The following is a 22,905-nucleotide window of genomic DNA, read 5'->3' as shown; positions in this document are numbered from 1 at the left end:
TGGGAAAGGGGCTATGGTGTAAGGAGCGGAGGATACGCAATATGATATTGCTAAAATTGGAACCTTACCTACGTTTCTACTTCTCCCTCAGGACACTACCTGGATCAGAAGAGGCTGAAACAGGGTCTGTACCGTCACCCTTGGGACGACATCTCCTACGTTCTCCCCGAACACATGTCCATGTAACCACGGAAACCAGGCCATGGACCCCCCCCCTCCACCCCCACCTGTGCTGTGTTCAGTCAGCCCCAAGTGGTGGGAGAGCAACAATGAGGACTGATATTATTATAGATGTGTCTTTGCAACAGTAATAAGGACAACCCTTTTTAAATGAATACAGTTTCAGTTTTTAAAAATCAGTTGGCTGATCAAACATGCTGCAACCCCGTTAATAATAGCAAGGCCTGCAAAACTGTGAAGCCGCTCTCAGTCTGTGTCTGCTAGAGAGATCAAGCAAGCGGCAGAGAGTGTGAAAAGAGGCTCATTCGTTGGTTGACCCTTAATAGTGTGGGAGTGCAGTTAATGCAATTCTCTTCCCAAGATTACCAGTAGGGATACAGATGATTGTCTTCCTATTTACTGCCAATACTACTACTACTACTACAACTTCTATACCACACCTATGCCTACAGTGAAGTACGTTGATGAGACTATCTCCCACTATCATCTCTCTCCGTAAACCAAGCATGTGTCTGTGTATCACAGACTTCCTGTGTGTCGCTGTGCAGTTCTCTTTCTTATTAAGTGTGTTGGTGCCATATTAGTAAAATCATACGCTTTCTATCAGGGGTGAGCTGTAGTGCAATAATACTAGCTACTGCTTTACAGTTCTATAGATTATAACTTTATTTATGTATAGATGTTTTAACAGCAGCAATAAATGTAATAGATAGTATTAGCATACATTTTTGATGTACTGTAAATGCCCATGAAACTGTTGTGTTTAAACCGTAAGATATGCAGCTGACCGAGCATATTGGGCTGTAAATACAGTGAAAAGCTCATCCTGTGTCCCAAACAGGACGTGTCCAGTATGGCAAAGGTACCATAGAATGCAGCATTATTTATCTGAACGTTACTAGCTAGACTAGCTCCATTGTGACCGGCTATTTCTCGTAAGATGTATCTATCTGCCTGTACTATTTGTGTTGTCATGTCAACACAATTTGTTTGATTTAATGTGATTAGTGAACTGAACGTGCCTCTGTAGAGCTGTGTTGTAATATATTTTCAGAACGTTGTGACTGAGTATATTAAAGATGACCCATTGGAACACAGCTGTCTGGTTTTCCCGGTGTCGCGGATCATAAAATAAATGTGCTATAATTGTAATTGTTTCACTGTGTCCTGCTCCATCCATCAGTTTATGAAATCATTGGTTTTAAAACAGATACATTTATGATATCATATCCAATAACAACAGAGGATGTAGTGGCCTACTAGGAGCTATCTTCGTTTTCTCAAACAGCCAGTGCATATGAGGGTCTAGACCTCAGTCCGCCTGTTCTATGCTCCGGGGGTGTAATTTCTGTACATTCATGGCAAAGTGATTCTACTCACTTATGTAACGAAGCGGGACTATGTATTGACCGTGCCCTTGTATGAAACAACATCCAGCACATGAAATGAATGGAAACATCCATGTGTAGCTTCCATTCAGGTCATTCATAGACACCCACTCAGAGAAAGTGAATTGAGCAGAGAAAGCGGAGGTTGAAGAAGCACAAAAGCTTCTCCTGTCAGCCACAAGTGAGTGGGAGGGGCTTTACGTCACATGCCGAGCAGTCACGCCTTGCGTCCACTGCGCACGTCAGTAATTCCGTCTGTGTTTTGAGTTTATGTATGTGTGTCTGCGTGTGTGTTCTTTCCCACACGAGTTTACTGCAATTCCGAATTCTCACAACCACCGCCAGAATGGCAGCTGCACCCCCGAACCCAGACGACTCTAGTCGGGGTAGTAGCGGTAGCAGCACGCCCAGCGTCCTTGTCGGGGACGGGGACACGGAAGAGGCCGAGGATTTCACCTCCTCCTCCCACTGCACAGAGCTGTCTCGGCGGCAGAACGAACAGAGGAAGCAGGGATTGTTCTGCGACGTGACGCTGGCATTCAGCAGTGGGGCGGCAACCGGGAATGTTCAGAGCTGTGAGTTTTCCGCTCACCGTTCTGTACTGGCCGCGGCTACGGACTATTTCACGCCGTTGCTGGGAGGGCAGTTCTCCGAGTCGCTGTCGGGTCGGGTTGAGATGAAGGAATGGAGCGCTGAATTGGGACCAGACCCGGAGACGGTGGAGAGTGTCATTCAGTACATGTACACGGGAGAAATACGTGTGAGCACCTGCAATGTGCATGAAGTGTTAGAGCTTGCTGACAGGTTTGTTTACAATTGAATTAGTGTTCCTTTTAATGTACATAATCCATTTAATTGCCACCTGCTAGTACTTGATTATTTGTATGTAGTTCAGTGACATAACAATGTTGTTTTGGCTTACTGGAGGTGTCACTGAAGCATATTGGCAAGGTTAGGGTTTAGGGTTGGGACGTCCCATGGATCCCGGATAGCACTGACCATCCTGTAACCTGTCAAACCTGAATTTGAGTGTGGTGAGTTCATGGGTGTCATAAATGGCCTTGCCCATGTTTGTTTCTCATGTTCTGTTATTGATTGTGTGCGTCGCCTGCAGGTTCCTGCTGCTGCACCTGAAGGAGTTCTGTGGGGAGTTCTTGAAGAAGAAGCTGACACTGGCCAACTGTGTGGCGGTGCACAGCCTGGCCCACATGTACACCCTGGACCAGCTGGCTCTGCGGGCCGCAGACATGATCCGACGCAATTTCCACAAGGTCATCCAGGATGAGGAGTTCTACACCCTGCCCTTCCACCTGGTGAGGGATTGGCTGTCTGACGCAGAGATCACCGTGGACGCGGAAGAGGTGCTGTTTGAGGCTGTGGTGAAGTGGGTCCAGAGGAACACAGAACAGCGGGGGAGGTACTTTGAGGAGTTGTTCCGTCTCCTCCGGCTACCCCAGATTAAGCCCACCTATCTGACGCGCGTGGTGAAGAACGAGGCACTGGTGGCGGCCAACGAGGCCTGTCTCCGCCTGGTGTCCGATGCCGTGGAGGGCCACGCCATCCGCTGTGAGAACCTCAAGTCAGCTGACCTGGAGTTCTGGTCGTCCTACATGGCCTCCTTCCAGCCGCGCTTCGGCCAGAACATGGACGTGATCATGGTGGTGGGCGGGGTGTCTGAGGGCGGCGACTACCTGAGTGAATGTGTGGGTTACTTCATCTACGAGGACCGCTGGGTTAACCTGCCCCACATCCACAACCACCTGGATGGCCACGCCATCGCCACCACAGAGTCCCACATCTACGTAGCGGGATCCATGGAACCGGGCTTCGCCAAGACCGTGGAGCGCTATAACCCCAACCGCAACACCTGGGAACAGGTGAGCAACCTGACCACACGTAAACACTCCTTTGGTCTCACCTGTATCAAGGACATCCTGTATAGCATCGGTGGCCACGGCAACTTCAGCCCCGGCTTCAAGGACGTGAGCGTGTACGAGCCTGAGCCGGACAAGTGGCACAACCTGGAGTCGGCGCCCAAGATCCTGCGGGACGTGAAGGCAGTGAGTGTGGAGGACCGCTACGTATACGTGACGGCGCGCACCCCGGTGGACACAGACAACGAGGACGGGCTGAAGACGGTCACCACACGTTACGACACAGAGAGCCGCCAGTGGCAGGACGTGGACTCCCTGCCGCTCATAGACAACTACTGTGTGTTCCAGATGGCCGTGGCCCCCACCAACTTCTACCACACGGCCTCGTGCTGCCCTAAGAGCTACACGGTGCGGGACGAGGCCGCCAAGCAGAAGATCAGCGCCCACATCTCAGACGAGATCCTGGAGAGCTTGCCGCCCGAAGTCACCAGCATCGAGGGCGCCGCCATCTGCCACTTCGACGAGGACGTGTTTGTGATCGGCGGCTGGAAGAACAGCGATGACGTGGACAAGCAGTACCGCAAAGAGGCCTACCGCTACTCTGCCGAAAGGAAGCGCTGGATGCTGCTGCCGCCCATGCCCCAGCCCCGCTGCCGTGCCACCGCCTGTCACGTACGCATCCCCTACCGCTTCCTGTACGGCTGCCAGCGCTACCCCATGCCCCAGAACCTGGCCCGCCAGCGGGACCGTATGCAGCAGATGCAGCAGCTACACCGGCGCACCCTCACCCTGCGCAGGCAGCTGCAGTCTCAGATCGAGTGCTGAGCTGTCTCAACCCCTGTCTGTCCATCACACCCACCCCAGTGGGAGAGCAGCCCAGTCCAGCTCCAAGCCCCAAACATCCCCTGGCAGCCATCGTCATCAACCCCCACCCATAACCTGCTGGAGCAATGGCTCCTATGTTGCTCTCATGTTGGTTCATTTTCAAGAGAACTCTGTGCCAGATCATCAGGTTGAGATATTGGTGTTAGTAGTGACTGTGGTGTTCAAGGCTGGGAGATGTGGGAGTGATGTGACTCTGTGCTGGCCAGGTGTTTGTCTATGTGGGGAGGACAGGCTGAATGTTACAAATGTGAATAGAGTGTTGTACAGTGACCAACATCGGACTACACTACGTATGTACGTCAGGCACAGGTGATGTTTATCTTTTTATACATGCATATAGTATATAGTTGTATATGTATACTTTTATTATATATAAATATTTTGTGTCCCCCTTTTATGCTTATATGATGTAGGCAATGTGACACTTAAGTACGGCAGAATCTACATTCCTCCAATCCAATGTGCTTAGTGAAGTCAGTCGTTCTCTATGACATTCCACACTGACAGTCTCTCCATGCAAATATCACACACACTTACATACACACACTCTGTGCAGCTGTAGGGTCGGGACCATACCAGTATCGCGATGCTCGTTAGTGTTGTGGCAAGTGAACATAACACGAAGCAGATTTAACTTCTTTAGGAAAACAAACATTTAATGTTTTCATCTAGAGTCACATTTATTTTTCCACAAATATTTAACATTTTACATGGGAAAAGTATTGCGATACTGGTGTCATTTTGGCCCTACCAGTCAGTTGGACCAAACCCTTACCAATGCCCAATGGCTTTGCTTTATATTAGCTTCATCTGAATGGCTCTGCTTCTTGTTATTATAGCTTTGATACAGGAGCTCAACATGAATGGAAGGAGAATAGTCTCATTCATATTTATTATCAGATCTACTGTCCAAGAGTGGACAACTTGTGACAGAGCCTGGACTCGAACCCAGAATCTCTAGTGGCCTTAGACCACAGCACCACTTGGGAGGCCCCTTAAGGAAACAGTCTTAACATGGTAACATTCCATCAACCATTGCGTTGAATTATTCTTCAGTCTTCTGCTCGTCACATTCCTGTTGGTAGGAAACATTGTGTGGAAGGCCCTAGGTGGGAGTTTGTGAGTGAATGTTTCTCTTTTTATTTTTGTCTGCATTGGTTTTATTGAGTTTAATGGCTGGAGGGTGTAGTTCCGATGGAGGACTTGATAACGTGTGTGTCTTGAGTACGGTAAGAATGCTTGGCAAAGCTGGTGAAAAGCATGCCTAGTAGTGCACTTCTACCCTTAATCACTTAGTAATATTTATGTCCGAGTGGGTTTACCTGTTATATTTGGCCAATTTGTATTTTTTTATTTATCATTTATTCCAACTCCAGCCGATAATCTATTCTGTTCCCATGTGAGAAAATATGTACACTACAGTGATTTGCCTAGTAATCCAAAATGAATGTGATGTGAAGTGTGAGGCAGCCCTGTTGCTGTACCTCAGGGCTTATTCAGGGGTTCATCTGAGGGATCCGGCCACATTGTTGCATGTTCTCCTCACCCCCCAAAGACAATCAGGGGGAGGGGGGGGGGGGTTACTTCAGGGGTACTCTGGGCAGAGCAAAATTCAGTTGGTGGTACGGTAACCAAAAAAGGTTGTGAACCACTGGTATAGACTAGAGGGTATCCTTATGTTACTGAGCGGAATGACCATATCAAGGTGAATGTGTTGAGTTCAAGAGTTCATTGATTGTTATAAGCACTATCCCTGAAGCTAATTTATAACATAAAGCACTATGATTTTGAGAATGCAATGAAAGTGTATTTCCTCAGCTTTGTTTCTCTTGCATAGCATTTGAAATAATTGTCTTGACATATGTTGGCAATATATATTTTGCTTTGCATGTGGCCGTCTGGCATTGTGTCAATATATTGGATGTAAAAAAAAAAAATGCTGATGTCATCACTTGCAATTAAAATGTCCATTTTTTTTATACGACCTTGGTTTACCATCTATCTTGTGTAAGGGGTTATCTAAATTCTGAATGTCATTTTGGCCAATATTATTGGGCAGTTTTCAAGACTAGCTCTATAAACATCTGTCTTTTTCTTGGGTGGAATTTTCTCCTCCAATGTGACAACCTCCTTTTTTATTTATTTTTTATTTTTTACAAAGCATAGAGAATGATAGAGAGCATCCCTATATAGTTCCGATTATGGCATCTGTGAGCATGGGCAGTGTCATCGAGGCATTCTCCATTTTGAAGTAGTCCATTTTCTTCTTCACAATTGGCTGATCCCTCCTGATGACCATGAGGGATCAGCCAATAAAGTTGGAAGTCCCACCCAGTTGACAACATTAAAGTGTTGGAAGACCTCGATGTTGCTGCCAATGCTAAAACAGTCTTTTGGCCACTAGAGGCCTCTATCATTTTCTATGGAACTAAGCTACATACATACATGTGGCCATCAACAATGCTGAGTACTATGCACAGAGTCATTGGGCATGAGCCAATTACAGTAACACATTCAGTACAGTCAATCTTCCCTTCTAACACAGTAGGAAAATAATAGCACAATCACCCTTGCAGATGCAATAAGAAATATAGAAATGTATATATGCATATGGGATTTCCTCTGGGACAAGCAGTAGTGGATTTATTTGTGCATGGTAAATGCCAGTGGTAGGTGGGATACGGTGGGCAGGAAGGGGTCAGGGTGGGGGATAGGGACGAGGGGGCGTCACACAGACAGGATGCTGTTGGAAGCGGAGAGCTTCAGTTCTTCCCGGGGGGACTGGAGGGAGTCCCGGGGGGCTGCATACTGGGCCACGTTGGGAAGCCCGTGCACCACGCAGCAGCTGAGGGCACTGCGGAAGATGCCCATGTCGTGGGCGTCGTACCACTCCTCTGTTTTCTCGTCATAGCACTCCACGTTGAAGGTAGTGGTGAAGCCGTTGAAGCCCCCCACCACGAACAGGAGGTCGTCCACCACCTCGATGCCAAAGTTGCTGCGCGGGTTGAACATGGTGGGCACCGTGCGCCATGTGTTGGTCAGCGGGTTGTAGGCCTCAGCGTTACGCAGGCGGTTAGCCCCATCGAAGCCGCCCACCTGGGAGAGGACAGAGGAAACTTGAGTCAAATATTTCTTAACTTTCAGCTCTTACTGAATAAGGCGTTGGAAGTGCATTGTGCATGTACTGCATATGGATGTTCTGCTCACCGCATAGACCTGCTCCGCATAAGCGATGACCCCCACACCGCTGCGCCTGCTTCTCATGGGGGCGGTCAGAGTCCACTGGTTGGTCTGGGGGCTGTAGCTCTCTGCTGTGAACAAGCACTCATTCCCATTGAAGCCACCGCAGATGTACACCTAGAGAAAAGATCGTGCCAACATTTTATAATCAAAAGTCATCCATCATGAAGTTCTCTCCCAGGTCCCTCTGTTCCACTCACCTTGCCATGTAGTGTGGTAGCACTTGCATCACTCCTCTGCTCATGCATGGGTGCAATCAGGGTCCACTGGTTAGTCTCAGGCTCATAGCACTCAGCGGTGTTCAGTCGTACGTAGCCGTCAAAGCCACCCATAGCATAGATACAGCCATCCAGCACCGCCACACTGACGTAGCAGCGCCGAGAGTGCATGGGGGCCACCTGGTGCCAGGTCCGTGTGACAGGGTTGAACTTACGTACACTGTTAAAGTAGTCAACGCTGTCAAAGCCACCCACACAGTAGACAAAGCCATTGAGGTAAGCAGCTCCATGGTAGGCTCGAGGGCTCTCCTCCTGGGTCACATTCACCCACCGGTCAGCCCGCGCATCGTACGCCTCAATGCCATTGGTGGGGCTGCCACCACTCCAGCCACCTATGGCCAATAGGATGGCATAAGGCAGGCGTGGGCGGGTCAGAGGGTTGCGGAAGTCAGTGTTGGAGGGCCCGTTCATGTTCAGGTCGTACATGGCCTTCAGGGCACTGATGATGATAGGCTTGCAGTCATCATTGTCCTTCACCAAGGTATTGTTCTTCACGTTGTTCATGAAGTAGTCGGCTGTCATCAAGGCCATGCGGACCTAAGCACACAGACACAGACAGACAGACGTGTGGCTAGCAGTTGAATAGCACGACACCCAAACTTACAAAAGTTATCCAACAGTAAAACATTGACACTATTGTTCACCTCTCACCTTGGGCAGCAGCACAGACACGTGGGCCTTGCGGTCCTGAGGCGAGTGGTTGATCCAGCGTAGGACCGCCTCAAACACAACATCCTCCTGCTTCACATTCAGGTCGTCCTTTTCGATGATGTCACAGAGCTGTGCCAGAGAGAGCTCCATGAACTCTTCCGAGAAACGCACCATCTCAAAGTGGTGCAGGATGAAGAGGTAGGCCCGGCGGCGCAGATCAGGGCAGGAATAGAAATCTGCAAACTTGCAGATGCCGATGCAGTTCTGCAGACAGAGCTGGGCCTCCAGATAGTCGCAGCAGGCCCTCACGATCCCCAGGATGCAGAACTGGTCTGCAGCCGCCAGGAGCGGTTCCACATTCTCCGCAGTCACAGGCACGGAACGTGTGTAGGCATACTCGATGATCAGGCGCATCATGTCTGGGTTCACACCAGGAATGCTGTAGACCCGCTTTTCAACGTTGTTCCAGCCACTTGTGAAGAGAGCACTGTGGGTCAAGGGTCAGAGGTATAATAGCACAGAGAGAAAGAAACATCATCAAGGTCTCAATATTCTTCTCACTACAGCATTGCAATTGAACAAAGTTCCTCAGGACTCCCCAAAAGTAACTAATAATTACAGAGAGTTGGACCAAGCCAGAGATACCATAAATCTACAATGTTCTCACATTCTCATTCAAAGTCAAGTGATGCCAGAATGGGAATGTCCTCTGGCCAGCACATCCCAACCCAACCTATCCCAACCAAGGGAAGCTACTCACCGGAAGTATGAGCTGCATCCACACAGGATGTTCTTGTGGGCATTGAACTCGATGCCATTGACTTTGATGACCACATCACAGAGTTTTCCCTCCAGGCGTAACTCGTTAAAGATTGTACAGGTCATAGCACTCATTTTCCTCTCCATGTTGCATCTTTGAAATTTGGTGGAGGTGGCTGTCTCTTCCAGTTCATTCATTCCTTGCTATATTTAATGGGGTTTTGCTAGCTCTTCAGCTTAGACATTTGGCTGGTTTACTACAGCAGCTGTGTTCATCTAAGGATTGTGAATTGTGAATGTTCCACTTATATTATGTTCCAGAATTGTTCATTATTACATCACAGCGATGAGCAAATGGAATCAGAGCATCAGCCTCACCTGTCATAAAAAGTTTGTGTTTAATTTGATATATCTGACTGTTATGCCTACTGATCGTACAGTGAATGTGTAACAGTCATTTAACACTAATATTTGACACTACGTAATACATTTGATTAAATACAGTCCATTTCAGACGTAGTGAGAGGGAAATCGTGAATTAAGAATACATAGAAGCACACAATTTGCCATAATACTTTGTTCTGCTCTATCAGAACATAAATTATATTAGGAACATTTTAATACTGCTTTTGTGGTACTGGGGAAGATGTTAAACGCACACACTTACTTCCTCAATTTATGCAAGTAAATGCGCGCCCTCAGCATAGACTGGTTATTGCAGCGTAGCTGACTAGCTAGCTATATAACTTATTGATTGCATTTCTAGCTAGGTCAATCGTTTGGCTCTTTGATCTTTTCTTGAATTAAACAACATCTCTCTAGAAAAATGGTACGTGTACTTTATTTTCCTGATTGCCACTGAACGAATGACTGATGGCTAGCTAGCTATCAAACGTAACGTTAACGTTAGTTATTACAAACTAAGTTGGCTGCCTAAATTTCTGTGGTAAATTGCTTTGTGGTAAATCAGTGAAAAAATGTGCCCTTGAGCAAGGTGCTAAATTGCTCCTGGATAGGAGTGTCTGCTAAAATGTTTAAAAAAAATAGAGTGCTGTAGTATTTAGTTATTCTGTTTTTCTCTCTCCTCACTACTTGTCTCCCTCCATAGATCCCAGAGCTGTCCAGTCCCTCAGTGTGTATGAGGGACCCTCCCAGGGTGGAGGAGATCATCAAGACCATGCAGAAGGCTGGCACCAGCAAGATTCAGGTACCACCACAGAGATCCTATTCAATTGGGATTGTATACGTCATCCTATGGATACCACACCCACGTGTTTCGATGTAATTCTCCTAGTTCCATCCTGAGAGGTTTGCTTGATAATATGCTGACAATGTCTCTTGCTTTTTCAGGTCATTTCAGACTTTGACATGACCCTCACACGGTTTGCCTACAATGGGAAGCGGTGCCCTACCAGTCACAGTAAGTACAAAAGCTGGGATAGATTGTACGGAGAAGATACCAATGTGTACGCAGAGTTAAGGGGTCAATATCTTGTCACTGATGGTTTTTTTCCGACAAGCCCACGAGAATGATGATTGCATCAGTATTATTTTTATAGATATCCTGGACAACAGCAAGCTCATCAGTGAGGAGTGCAAAGCACAGGTATATTTCAAATGTCATCAGAAAAACAACTAGACCACAGAACTTCTTCTGATTTGGCAGATACATTTGTGTAGATTAGAAAAACGATGACACAAGATTCATTGCTTTACATATAACTGTGTCTTTTCTAGATGCGTACTAGCCAGTTTTTCCCTTTCTGAGTGTTGTCCATTCTCCCTCCGTTCAGCTGAAGGACCTGCTCAACACATATTACCCCATAGAGATCGACTCCAAACGGACAGCGGAGGAGAAGCTGCCCCTCATGGTGGAGTGGTGAGTCACAGCTCTCTCTGAGCCAATCACTGCCCTTCTAGACCAGGAACGCATCACTTTGCTGTCAAACTGACCAATACCCTCTGTTCTACATCAGACATAGGCACCTCCCTGCGGTCTCATTTACCCAATGAGTCCCACTGTAATCCTGCCGCGTTTTTTGACTTCTGGGTTTGACTTCTGGCTTGTACCAATCGGATTCGTCTTATTCTTCTGCATCCAACCATTAGTCTGTGTGAAAAGCTGAGACTCTTACGGAACACACACATTTTGCTCTATGGCGCGAACGTAAGGGGTTCTTCTACACAGAAGGTCATAGGAAATCCTAGGACATAGTGTCTATAATACTGTAATAAGCTCACATAGCTCACAACTCCAAACAGTTGTCATTGACCGTTTGGATATTCATTCCCCACTGACCAAACTATTTCTCTACAGCATTCATATAAATTAATTTTGATCCGTTTTTTTTTTTTGCTTCAGCAGACCTTCTTTTCTTTTTGACATGTGTCAATAAACTCATGAATGGAACTGTTTCTGTCAAGTTGTTCTGTGTTCTACTTGTAGCCCTGGTTGTCCTGAAAAATAACATGGAAAAGCACTTCACTGTGAGGCTAAATATAAGGGCTGGACATGCAGATAAATGAAAGTCAGATAAATGAAAAGACGATTTTCGCTGGGGTCTCGGGACTGATCGGGTTAACCAATCCCCTTGTGCCGTTCATCCCGTAGGTGGACTAAAGCCCATACTCTTCTGGTGCAGCAGCGCATCAGGAAAGACCTGCTGCAGGATGTGGTGAAGGAGTCCGATGCTATGCTCAGGTGAGAAGACCCTGCTACTGTTGCCAAGCCACAATTATGGCTGTTTAGTAGCGTAAAGTCATCGATAGCACAGTATGGTACCAAATGATGAAGCCTTATCAAGTCAATAATGTTAATGACGACCAGGATGATGACTGTAATGGTAGTGATTACAGCGCTATCTATGCCGCTGTCTCCCCAGGGAGGGCTACCAGCTGTTCTTTGACCACCTGCAGGAGCACAGCATCCCTCTGCTCATCTTCTCTGCTGGGCTAGGAGACGTGCTGGAGGAGGTGATCCGCCAGGCCGGGGTCTTTCACCCCAACGTCAAGGTCTTCTCCAACTACATGGACTTTGATGAGACTGTGAGTAGGCTATCGCTGACACACAAACCACAGTATATACGATACAGGTAGCCTCTATGGAATTGAGTGGGATAGAGGGGGTTGTCATGAAAACGCTTCGTTTCATTGCATTAAATGTGCTTTTCCTATGCTAGTGACCACGCAAAGACTGGGTGAAAGGTTAGTGGTTTGAATGAGGATTTAACCCATTGGTGTCCCTCATTCTCAGGGAGTGCTGAAGGCCTTCAAAGGGGAGCTGATCCACATCTATAACAAGAGGGAGGGAGCTCTGCTGAACACGGGCCACTTCCAGGAGCTCAAGTCACGCCACAACGTCCTGCTGTTGGGAGACTCTCTGGGGGACCTGACCATGGCTGATGGGGTGCACAGCATGGAGAACATCCTCAAGATCGGCTTCCTCAACGACAAGGTACGGTAGTACTGGCTACACGTACACCAAAGCTCTCTCTTTCACCTAATAAACCCTCAACCACGCAAAAAAGAAATGTTTTTGTTTTTACTCTGAAGTTTTATTGTTTTAAGGCAATTGAGTGCTTGTTTTAATGCACAGTCAGCTTATTCAAGCACTGTTTAAATGTCATTGGACATTGATCCCTTGTTAACCGTTCCCCCTCGACATGATCTTTCTCAGGTGGAGGAGAGGAAGACGTCCTACCTGAATGCCTATGACATCGTGCTGGTGAAGGATGAGACCATGGAAGTGCTGAACGCCCTGCTGCTCCACCTCACCAGCACCAAGTGACCAGTCCAGGAAATTAATCTCACTGGCCAATCAGTAATGAGCCTTCCGACGCTACAGGAAGTATGTCGTACTGGTTTAGGAAGCTCTTGCTCAGGAAGTGCCAGTAGTGAGATACCATGAGTCAAGTCAGAATGGTATTGTTTTTGGTTTGTCTTTTACTAAACCTCCAATGGCTGTTTGTGTGGGCCGCTGGGATGGATCCCAGACTGTGTTTTGGAGTCTCCCTTCCACGCTCCTCCAGTTGAATCCTTGTTGAACACTTACAACTTGAGAGCAACATCCTTTACAGTCCTACAATTTGATTCGATTTACTCGACAACCCTACTATCACATTCTGAATTGTTTACGAACCGTCAATAGTCCAACTGAAATGGGACAGGAAAACTAGGTGACTTTCCCATCTGGTAAATGTGTATTGGGTTCATGGGGAGAGAAATGTTACTGGTGATATGTCTACATATGAGGAATATACAGTAGAAGTCAAAAGTTTGGACACACCTACACATTCATGGGTTTTTCTTTATTTTTACTATGTTCTACATTTTAGAATAATAGTGAAGACATTCAAACTATGAAATAACACATTTGGAATCATGTAGTAACCAAAAAAGTGTTAAACAAATCAAAATAGATTTGAGATTCTTCTAAGAAGCCACCCGTTGCCTTGATGACAGCTTTGTACACTCTTGGCATTCTCTCAACCAGCTTCACCTGGAATGCTTTTCCAACAGTCTTGAAGGACTTCCACATATGCTGAGCACTTGTTGGCTGCTTTTCCTTCACTCTGCGGTCCAACTCATCCCAAACCATCTCAATGGAGTTGAGGTTGGGTGATTGTGGAGGCCAGGTCATCTGATGCAGCACTCCGTCACTCTCATTTTTGGTCAAATAGTCCTTAGACAGCCTGGAGGTGTGTTGGGTCATTTTCCTGTTGAAAAATACATGATAGTCCCACTAAGCACAAACCAGATGGGATGACGTATCGCTGCAGAATGCTGTGGTAGCCATGCTGGTTAAGTGTCCCTTGAATTCTAAATAAATCACAGACAGCAAAACACCATCACACCACCTTCTCCATGCTTCACGGTGGGAACCACACATACAGAGAACATCTGTTTTCACAAAGACACAGTGGTTGGAACCAAAAATCTCAACTTTGGACTCAAACCAAAGGAGATTTCCACCAGTCTAATGTCCATTGCTCGTGTTTTTGGTCCAAAGCAAATCTCTTCTTATTGGTGTCCTTTAGTAGTGTATCTTTGCAGCAATTCGACCATGCAGTCTCCTCCTCCTGATTCATGCAGTTGATGTTGAGAAGTATTTAATTGGGCTGCAATTTCTGAGGCTGGTAACTCTAAAAGAACTTATTCTCTGCAGCAGAGGTAACTCTTGGTTTTCCTCTCCTGTGGCGGTCCTCATGAGAGCCAGTTTCATCATAGCGCTTGATGGTTTTTGCGACTGCACTTGAAGAAACTTTCAAAGTTCTTGATATTTTCCGCATTGACTGACCTTCATATTTTAAAACAATAATGGATTGTCATTTCTCTTTGCTTATTTGAGCTGTTCTTGCCATAAAATGGACTTTTACCAAATAGGGCTATCTTCTGTATACCACCCCTACCTTGTCACAACACAACTGATTGGCTCAAACGCATTAAGAAGGAAAGAAATTCCACAAATTAACTTTTAACAAAGCACACCTGTTAATTGAAATGCATTCCAGGTGACTACCTCATGAAGCTGGTTGAGAGAATGCCAAGAGTGTGCAAAGCTGTCATCAAGGCAAAAGGTGGCTACTTTGAAGAATATCAAATATAAAATATATTTTGATTTGGTTAATACATGATTCCATATGTGTTATTTCATAGTTTTGATGTCTTCACTATTATTCTACAATGTAGAAAATAGTTGTTGTTTTTTAAATAAAGAAACACACTGGAATGAGTAGGTGTGTCCAAACTGTTGTATGGATCTAGATGTTGTTGTCTTCTCTGTATAGATGAAAGGTGAAGGAGTTACGGTTTGTTTGTCTTGTGGGACATATCTTTGTCATATAAAGGGAAAGAAGACAGGATAAAGGTCAAATCTAACTGTACTTTTACCTTGTCAGTTTGAAACGCCACTGTCTTATCTTAGTGTTCTATACACACTGTCTTTTTTTGTTTCGTAAAGACTTTGTTCTCCTCTCCCTATTTTTCTTGAAAAGTGTCTATTCTACGAGAGTGACTACAGTAAATTATGTTCATGTTAGACGCTTATTTACTTTCAGATCTTAATAACAGACTACTGTTTTATGTGGATGTCATCAGTATGGAATCTGGTGATACTGTGCCTCGGTATTATGGCATAGGTTTGTGTGCGTGGCTACGTTTTTATACAAGGGACTTTTTTGGCGCCACAGTGCCACCATGTGGTCAAAGTAATAGTAATTAGAGCCATGTGTATATATTGACATTTACAGTATCACTCCATGCTGGTCTCAAAGAATCCATCCACCTTCAGCCTTAATACATTGAAAGTACATGAGTCCGTGAATATTTGGCGTGTTTGTATTTTCTCTGAAATGCCATCACTTTCTGTAAAACAGCGTAGTTTTATGTTTGATCTTTTCGAGGCCAATAGTTGCCTTTTTTCGAGTCCTGTGAAAGTAATGGTTGACCTATTCGGTCTATGGTGAAGAACATCTGAATATTTAGTACTTTTAATTTTTTTGTATGATGGCAAAACATTTCATTGCCACATAAGAGGTTTTTAGTTTTTGGTAAAGCCATGGCATCTGATTCTATTGCTATTATTAGTATGTTTTGCCAAATTATAGTTTCACCCAGTTACATGTTTAAAGATTTGAAGTGGAACTCCCTTCATATTAAATGGTGATGTCACTTGTACAGTGCGCAAGAATCAGGTCATACATTTCTCTTGTGACGTGTGCTACTGAGGGGACAGTGTCAACTACATCCTCGACTGAGTGTCACTAGATTGTATTTTTCCGCCTGTATGAGATATGTAGGCATAACAGGATAACCTCTCCACAACTGTAAATAAAATGTGGCCACGGAACCCTCGTTTCATTTCATCTAGGTCTATTTCCTTTTTGTAAAACATGCCAAAATGTTGTAATCACCACTAATGCCATTCCCAGGGAACTCTATACTAATGTTATTCCCAGCCTACACAATCCCTAGACAAGGAACATGGATCCCAAACACAGGAAACGATGCATTTTTTATCGTTTTTTTTATTTTTAGAAAACATGTTTTTTGTGATGTATGTTCTACAATGCAAGGAAGGCACTTACAAAATCTTGTATTGCACAAAATATCCACTCTTAAAATATACAACCTACAGTCTTAAAATCATTATCTGGGAAGAAGGGGAGGAGTGGGAGACGGCTGTTTATTCCTATCAGCCATTTTGAAGCCAACTGCATTGCATCCTGGGAAGAAGGACCATCCCAAATGGCTGACAAGGTAGTTCAATGAAAGTGCTTTTAGCAAAATGTTTCTCAGAGTCAAACATAATGAGGCTGATGAGAATAAGTTATTTATAAAAAGTACAGATGAACCACATTTTCATAAGGCAATTTACAACACATGGGAGGCAGTCCTTCGTTTAAATAAGTATGGACCATTTTGGGTCATATTCAACCAGTGGAGGCTGCTGAGGGGAGAACGGCTCATAATAACGGCTGGAACGGAGCAAATGGAATGGCATCAAACCATGTGTTTGATGTATTTGATACCATTGAACTTAGTCCGTTCCAGCCGTAACCACGAGCCTGTCCTCCCCAATTAAAACGACACCAACCTCCTGTGTTTACTACATAATAAAATGTATTTAAGAGCTCCGCTAGTTAGCAACCCCCTAATTGCATAGATTCTGTCTGTCAGTCTGTTGTGTCTCTCTCTGCCCCCCGCACCCTTCCGCCTGGCTCGACAGTACCCCCTCACAACTCCTCATGTCTGGCCTTGTCAGAATCCTCCTCCACCTTCAGTTTGAGCTCCTCAGCCACTATCTTGCCATCCCTGTTGCGGTCCTGGTTGTTGAACATGTCCTTGATGATGCCGCCGGCATCCATCCCTGGCCTCAGGCGACCTGTGCCCTCTGCCACCTGGATGTTTATGAAGGCTGTGAACTAGAGAGAGGGAGAGCAGAGAGAAATATGAAGAGTTGTCCTTTCAAGAGCGACACCACTTGAAGAATATTTGCAGGTTTAGATGGTCACCTGACTTGTCCTGACCTACACAAGGATGCTACCAGCACCAGCGCCTTACCAAGCAAAGGGCAGAATGTATCGGGTGAATCCTGACTTCGATTGATGGATCATGCTAAATGTCTGGCGTGTGTTATCTTACCTCCTCCAGAGGGACAGATAGATCTTTGTTGAGGTCCATGGCAGGGAACAGGGGATCCGGGCTGTCCCCCAGCCACACAAACATGTAGCCGTCAGGCACTCCCTTCTGCAGGTCCAACAGCTCCAGCTCAAAGTGCAGCACGGCACTGCTGGGAACGCCCTTGGCTGCAGGGACATGGAGGGGAGAGCACGATGAGAGACATTGAGACAGTGTCTGAATAATGTCATGTCCAAATGCAAGATATCTCCATGCAGGATTTGGTTCTGGGTTTCAAGATGAAAGTGATCCATGACTAGTCCGTTCACTCACCTCCATTTTCTCCATGTCCCAGGTGGGGTGGGACGATCACCACCCTCTTCTCTCCCACACACATGCCCCTCAGGCCCTCGTCCAGACCCTCAATCACTTTGTTGGCTCCCAGGGTGGTGATGGGGGCTTTCTCATAGTGGTCCCTGGAAGAGGAGGGAGATATTGATCAAGGCCCTGGACGATGCTCCAACATGCGATCAGTCAGTAGGAATTAAGTATGTAGCCCTATACTTTCTACATTAAGATGTATATAATATGTAAGATACAGTATATAGTTATATATATGGCTGGTTTCTATATCTTGGTTATATTTGAATTTCTACACAACATACATAGCCGATAAGTCTTCATGTCTGTTGGCGTGGAGGCCTAGTGATATCAGTCAGACAAGTAGCCAGGGGTGATTAGATTACATGACTGGATCAGGCGTTGCAGTGTGGCGTTGCAGTATGGCGGTGCGATGGACAGGAGGCGCTCCTACTCACGAGGAGTAGAGCAGGGTGCCGTCCATCAGGGAGCAGTTGTAGCGGTACTGGATCAGGTCGTCCACCTCACTGGTCAGGTTGCACTTCTCGGGCTTGCTGGTCACCTTGATCTCAATGAGGTCCTTAGGGTTGTGGAAGTCGATAACGTGGATGTCGAAGACCAGCACGGCCGAGCCAGGGATGATGTCTCCTAGAGTGGTGGTGGGGGGGGGGGAGAAAAAGAAGAAGAAAGGAATTTGAATAGGAGTAGGGAGATGACTCATCGTGGGCACTGGACAATAATGTGTAAATGCAACTCTGACTCCTCCCACCCCAAAACCTTTGGCCAATGCCACAGAACCACATACTCACCAGTTCCCTTCTCCCCATAGGCCATGTGAGGAGGAAGGATGACACGCCTCTTCTCTCCGATACACAACCCTTGGAGGGCCTTGTCCATGCCCTGGATCACATAGCCCATGCCAATGTAGGTGTTGTATGTGCTGTTGCGCTGGTAGCTGCAGGAAGAGGAAACATAGCAAATGCAAATTAGAGTCGGTCTCCACACTCACTATTGACTCACACAAGTCTTGGTTTGACAGACAGTAGATGTACCTAACACGTTCCTACCTGGTGTCAAAGCCAGAGCCGTCCTGGAAGGTACCGTTGTAGTGGTAACGGATGTAGTCTCCCACCACGGTTTTACGGGTGCAGGTCTTAGGCACCTCCTTGACCACCACGGCGATGTCATCCTTAGGGTTGAACAGGTCGATCATGAAGACCTCAAACACCAGGGTGGCCTGGGATGGGATCACGGTGCCTGGAAGAGGAGGATGGGTGTTTGGAGTCCGTTATATTATCTGTACACAGCCCAATGCAAATCTTACTTCCTCAGAGGGGTTGGTCCACAACATAGTTTTCCATCTGTAATATGTCTCGGCAACTGTTGTTATGGAGTGACACTTGAATAAACATCTCTAGACTCTAAACTCTATGTAGCCTACTATACACTTCCTGTTTTATCAGCTGTTAAGGGCCCAGGCTAGGGGTTATAAATAGTGTTTACCATATCCCTTCTTCTCATAGGCTAGGGATTATAAACAGTGGTTACTAGTAGTTCCCTTCTCATCATAGGGGCGGCAGGTAGCCTAGTGGTTAGAGCGTTGGACTTGTAACCGAAAGGTTGCAAGATTGAATCCCCGAGCTGACAAGGTAAAAATATGTTGTTCTGCCGCTGAACAAGGCACTGTTCCTAGGCCGTCATTAAAAATAAGAATTTATTGCCTAGTTAAATAAGGGTAAAATAGGGTTATAAACAGTGGTTACTAGTAGTTATCATAGGCTAGGGATTATAAACAGTGGTTACTAGTAGTTATCATATCCCTTCTCATCATTATAAACAGTGGTTACTAGTAGTTTTATCATAGGCTACCCCTCATAGCCTGGTTTATAAACAGTGGTTACTAGTAGTTATCATAGGCTAGGGATTTTATAAACAGTTTTTACTAGTAGTTATCATAGGCTAGGGATTATAAACAGTGGTTACTAGTAGTTATCATAGGCTAGGGATTATAAACAGTGGTTACTAGTAGTTATCATAGGCTAGGGATTATAAACAGTGGTTCTAGTAGTTTATCATATCCCTTCTCATCATTACTTAGTTGAACATCTTGGGATTATCTGGTTTTCATCTCCACCTGGCAGGGATTATAAGAGCCTGGTTTCTCATCTCCATCCTGGCTAGCCAGAGGACTGGCCACCCCTCATAGCCTGGTTTCTTCCTAGGTTTTGGCCTTTCAGAGTTTTTAGCCACCGTGCTTCTACACCTGCATTGCATTTCTGTACAGCACTTTTTTCAGCTGATGTAAGAAGGGCTATCATAGGCTAGGGATTCTAAACAGTGGTTACTAGTAGTTATCATAGGCTAGGGATTATAAACAGTGGTTACTAGTAGTTATCATAGGCTAGGGATTATAAACAGTGGTTACTAGTAGTTATCATAGGCTAGGGATTATAAACAGTGGTTACTAGTAGTTATCATAGGCTAGGGATTATAAACAGTGGTTACTAGTAGTTATCATAGGCTAGGGATTATAAACAGTGGTTACTAGTAGTTATCATAGGCTAGGGATTATAAACAGTGGTTACTAGTAGTTACCATATCCCTTCTCATCATAGGCTAGGGATTATAAACAGTGGTTACTAGTAGTTATCATAGGCTAGGGATTCTAAACAGTGGTTACTAGTAGTTATCATAGGCTAGGGATTCTAAACAGTGGTTACTAGTAGTTATCATAGGCTAGGGATTATAAACAGTGGTTACTAGTAGTTATCATAGGCTAGGGATTCTAAACAGTGGTTACTAGTAGTTACCATATCCCTTCTCATCATAGGCTAGGGGTTATAAACAGTGGTTACTAGTAGTTATCATAGGCTAGGGATTCTAAACAGTGGTTACTAGTAGTTACCATATCCCTTCTCATCATAGGCTAGGTTAAAAAAGACAATGTAATAATTCCATGCGGAAGCTTTCGAAAATAAACTAATTCATGGGACCAGCAATTGATTACTAGAGCTGTTGCTAACTAGCAATGCTGGTCCCATTAATTGCAAAGAGTTATGGGAAATTAGAATCCTGTTGTCTTGACCTTGTAATCTTCAGCATAGTTTATAGGCTAGGGGTTATAAACAGTGGTTACTAGTAGTTACCATATCCCTTCTCCTCATAGGCCAGGAAGGGTGGGATGATGATGGTGCGTGTCTCTCCCACACACATGCCGATCAGACCCTCGTCCATGCCCTTAATGAGGTAGCCCATGCCCACGTACGTGTCATAGGTGCCGTTCCTAGAGTGGCTGAAAGAGACATGGACAGAACGGTTAACACACACACACACACACACACACACACATACAGCATGACTGAGAGTAGATATGGACCCCACCTGGAGTCGAAGGACACGCCGTTCAGCAGTGTGCCGTTGTAGTGATAACGGATGAAGTCAGTAGCCTCCACGAGGCGCTTGCAGCTCTCAGGTTTGCTGAGGCTGCGTGTCTGGACCTTGTCTTCTGTGTTCCAGATGTCAAGCAGAACCACGTCAAACACCAACACAGTGTCAGCAGGGATCACATCACCTAGGAGAGAGAGAGACAGGTTGGGAAATCATTGTGAGCCACTGGAATATATGATTGAGGCCAACATCAGAGGATAACTATTTGTGGAATTTAGTTTGTACAGGGCACACTACCTGTCGCCAGGCCCTATGTAAAGGTCATATACGTGAATGAAATGAGTTGTTACCTGCTCCTATGCTTCCATAGGCAAGGTGTGGGGGGACGGTAACTTTTCTGCGCTCATTGACACACATGCCCTGAACTCCCCTGTCCAGACCAGTGATGAGACGCCCCAGTCCCACCTGGCCACTGAAGGGTGCACCACGTTCATGACTGAAGAGGGGGGGGATGGGTAGAAGAGAGGCGGAGAGAGAAAAGAAGTGACATTCCTCAAGAGTACACATATTATACTTATTTCAATGGTAGGCTTGGTCTACTAAAGTTATTCTATTCCTATTATTATATTAATGTTAACTGGTTGTAAACCATGTATCTAACCATATCTGAATGGGTTATGTGCAAAGAATGAAATAAGTCATGATCAAAATACAAAAGTAGGCCATCGTAAAATAACCGAATAGGCCTAAATAATGCATTTTAAGATGTCGCCTAGGCCTAGCCTGTCAACGAACTGACTGCAGCTGTTCGCCTGCATTGAGTCTGCGTGGCATGTCGCAATAGTAAACCCCGTATTGAACGATATTGTGGAGAGCGCCACATAGGTCTCGTTCGGGGAGGCACTAACGCACACGGCAGCTGCAAAGTATCTGTGCAGAAATGCACAGCGCAGGGGCAAAGTTGCAATGTATATGTGAATCACAGGGTCTTCAAAGTTTCAAAATGGTTGCTTAGAGGTGCTGCAAATTTCGAGACCGGACACGTCTGCAACAGGCAAACTGCGTGAGACCATATAGTCAAACGAACAAAAAATGTCCCCCAGCCGACACAGAATTTATTTGCACAGGAATCAGATAGTGCAGAAGAGCATCAAAGCTATGTCAACAGACCTATACAAGCGAGTCGTGCGTCGTAGCTTACCTTGAATCGAACTTCTTGCCGTCGGTGAAGGTACCGTTGTAATGATAACGGACGAAATCTCCTGTTTGCACTTCTCTGGGACAAACTCTTGGAATGTCATACCGATCAATAACCACGTCTTCTAATGGGCCCGGGCTACAGCTTACATGGGTTCCCGTTACACAGAGAAAAATTAACGCAAATATTGACTCCATTATAAACCTATTCTTTGGTGTTTTGTTAAAGTATGAGAAATGGACAGATGACTTCTCCGTTGGTTACCGTCTATGGATGGAGAGAGAGAGAAGTGCGGACGTAGCTTCAGCTCATTCGGAAAGGGGAGGTGTGAATCCAATTCACCCCCTCCTTTTTAGAGGAATTCTGTAAACGTGTAAAGTCGCCCTCCGCCATATATAACAGGCCTAGGTATATGACTCGAGCGCAAGCCGGAGGAAAGGATTTAAAGCATAGCCTACGCCTATAATAAAGCGTTATTTAGCGTAGGCCTACTATGTAATAACGTTTGTGATATACTGTTTACAAAGACTTATTATTTGTATGCCTATCGAACATAGACAGTGAGTGAGGGTTATTTGCACTGTGTG

General features: G+C 45.6%; 5 protein-coding genes across 6 annotated transcripts in view; 3 read left to right on the top strand and 2 right to left on the bottom strand.

Annotated features, from left to right (window-relative positions):
• LOC112225978 (ATP-citrate synthase) overlaps window positions 1–1,337 on the top strand; it is a 28,734-nt gene extending 27,397 nt beyond the window's left edge. For both annotated transcript variants that reach the window (XM_042307190.1, XM_042307188.1), the window contains one exon: window positions 92–1,337. In XM_042307190.1, the coding sequence (XP_042163124.1) occupies window positions 92–186 (95 nt within the window). In that variant the 3' untranslated portion in view covers window positions 187–1,337. The remainder of the gene's footprint in view (window positions 1–91) is intronic.
• Window positions 1,338–1,765: 428 nt separating this feature from the next.
• Window positions 1,766–6,311, top strand: LOC112225977 (kelch-like protein 11). Its single transcript, XM_024390138.2, has 2 exons — window positions 1,766–2,372; window positions 2,683–6,311. The coding sequence occupies exons 1-2, from the start codon at window positions 1,843–1,845 to the stop codon at window positions 4,265–4,267; spliced, it is 2,115 nt and encodes a 704-aa protein (XP_024245906.1). The 5' UTR covers window positions 1,766–1,842; the 3' UTR covers window positions 4,268–6,311.
• A 352-nt stretch (window positions 6,312–6,663) lies between these two features.
• LOC112225832 (kelch-like protein 10) lies at window positions 6,664–9,609 on the bottom strand. The gene is made up of 5 exons (XM_024389931.2): window positions 9,257–9,609; window positions 8,497–8,983; window positions 7,768–8,382; window positions 7,535–7,684; window positions 6,664–7,423 (listed from the first exon to the last, which is right to left on the bottom strand). The coding sequence occupies exons 1-5, from the start codon at window positions 9,451–9,453 to the stop codon at window positions 7,055–7,057; spliced, it is 1,818 nt and encodes a 605-aa protein (XP_024245699.1). The 5' UTR covers window positions 9,454–9,609; the 3' UTR covers window positions 6,664–7,054.
• Window positions 9,610–9,919: 310 nt separating this feature from the next.
• Window positions 9,920–13,622, top strand: LOC112225831 (cytosolic 5'-nucleotidase 3). The gene is made up of 9 exons (XM_024389930.2): window positions 9,920–10,084; window positions 10,364–10,462; window positions 10,606–10,675; window positions 10,815–10,861; window positions 11,049–11,134; window positions 11,867–11,956; window positions 12,138–12,300; window positions 12,509–12,709; window positions 12,932–13,622. Exons 1-9 carry the CDS (start codon window positions 10,082–10,084, stop codon window positions 13,040–13,042), a joined length of 870 nt encoding a protein of 289 aa, XP_024245698.1. The 5' UTR covers window positions 9,920–10,081; the 3' UTR covers window positions 13,043–13,622.
• A 2,640-nt stretch (window positions 13,623–16,262) lies between these two features.
• Window positions 16,263–22,635, bottom strand: LOC112225976 (peptidyl-prolyl cis-trans isomerase FKBP10). The gene is made up of 10 exons (XM_024390137.2): window positions 22,322–22,635; window positions 21,471–21,616; window positions 21,115–21,304; window positions 20,880–21,025; window positions 18,801–18,990; window positions 18,543–18,688; window positions 18,192–18,381; window positions 17,707–17,849; window positions 17,398–17,561; window positions 16,263–17,177 (listed from the first exon to the last, which is right to left on the bottom strand). The coding sequence occupies exons 1-10, from the start codon at window positions 22,513–22,515 to the stop codon at window positions 16,989–16,991; spliced, it is 1,698 nt and encodes a 565-aa protein (XP_024245905.1). The 5' UTR covers window positions 22,516–22,635; the 3' UTR covers window positions 16,263–16,988.
• Between the last annotated feature and the right edge of the window lie 270 nt (window positions 22,636–22,905).

This window comes from Oncorhynchus tshawytscha, linkage group LG27 (assembly GCF_018296145.1).
Source record: "Oncorhynchus tshawytscha isolate Ot180627B linkage group LG27, Otsh_v2.0, whole genome shotgun sequence".
NCBI lineage: Eukaryota > Metazoa > Chordata > Actinopteri > Salmoniformes > Salmonidae > Oncorhynchus > Oncorhynchus tshawytscha.
Note: the sequence above shows the minus strand (reverse complement) of the source record. Positions and strands in the feature narration are given on the sequence as shown.

Coding starts and splice junctions, on each gene's coding strand:
- LOC112225977 (XM_024390138.2), top strand. CDS start 1,843: ATGTGTGTCTGCGTGTGTGTTCTTTCCCACACGAGTTTACTGCAATTC. Junction 2,373..2,682: donor GTGTTAGAGCTTGCTGACAG/GTTTGTTTACAA, acceptor CGTCGCCTGCAG/GTTCCTGCTGCTGCACCTGA.
- LOC112225832 (XM_024389931.2), bottom strand. CDS start 9,453: ATGAATGAACTGGAAGAGACAGCCACCTCCACCAAATTTCAAAGATGC. Junction 8,383..8,496: donor TGTCTGTGCTGCTGCCCAAG/GTGAGAGGTGAA, acceptor CTGTGTGCTTAG/GTCCGCATGGCCTTGATGAC. Junction 7,685..7,767: donor CTACCACACTACATGGCAAG/GTGAGTGGAACA, acceptor TCTTTTCTCTAG/GTGTACATCTGCGGTGGCTT.
- LOC112225831 (XM_024389930.2), top strand. Junction 10,862..11,048: donor GTGAGGAGTGCAAAGCACAG/GTATATTTCAAA, acceptor CCCTCCGTTCAG/CTGAAGGACCTGCTCAACAC. Junction 12,710..12,931: donor TCGGCTTCCTCAACGACAAG/GTACGGTAGTAC, acceptor GATCTTTCTCAG/GTGGAGGAGAGGAAGACGTC.
- LOC112225976 (XM_024390137.2), bottom strand. CDS start 22,515: ATGGAGTCAATATTTGCGTTAATTTTTCTCTGTGTAACGGGAACCCAT. Junction 18,991..20,879: donor CTATGAGGAGAAGGGATATG/GTAACTACTAGT, acceptor CTCCTCTTCCAG/GCACCGTGATCCCATCCCAG. Junction 17,850..18,191: donor GGCACCCTGCTCTACTCCTC/GTGAGTAGGAGC, acceptor CTCCTCTTCCAG/GGACCACTATGAGAAAGCCC.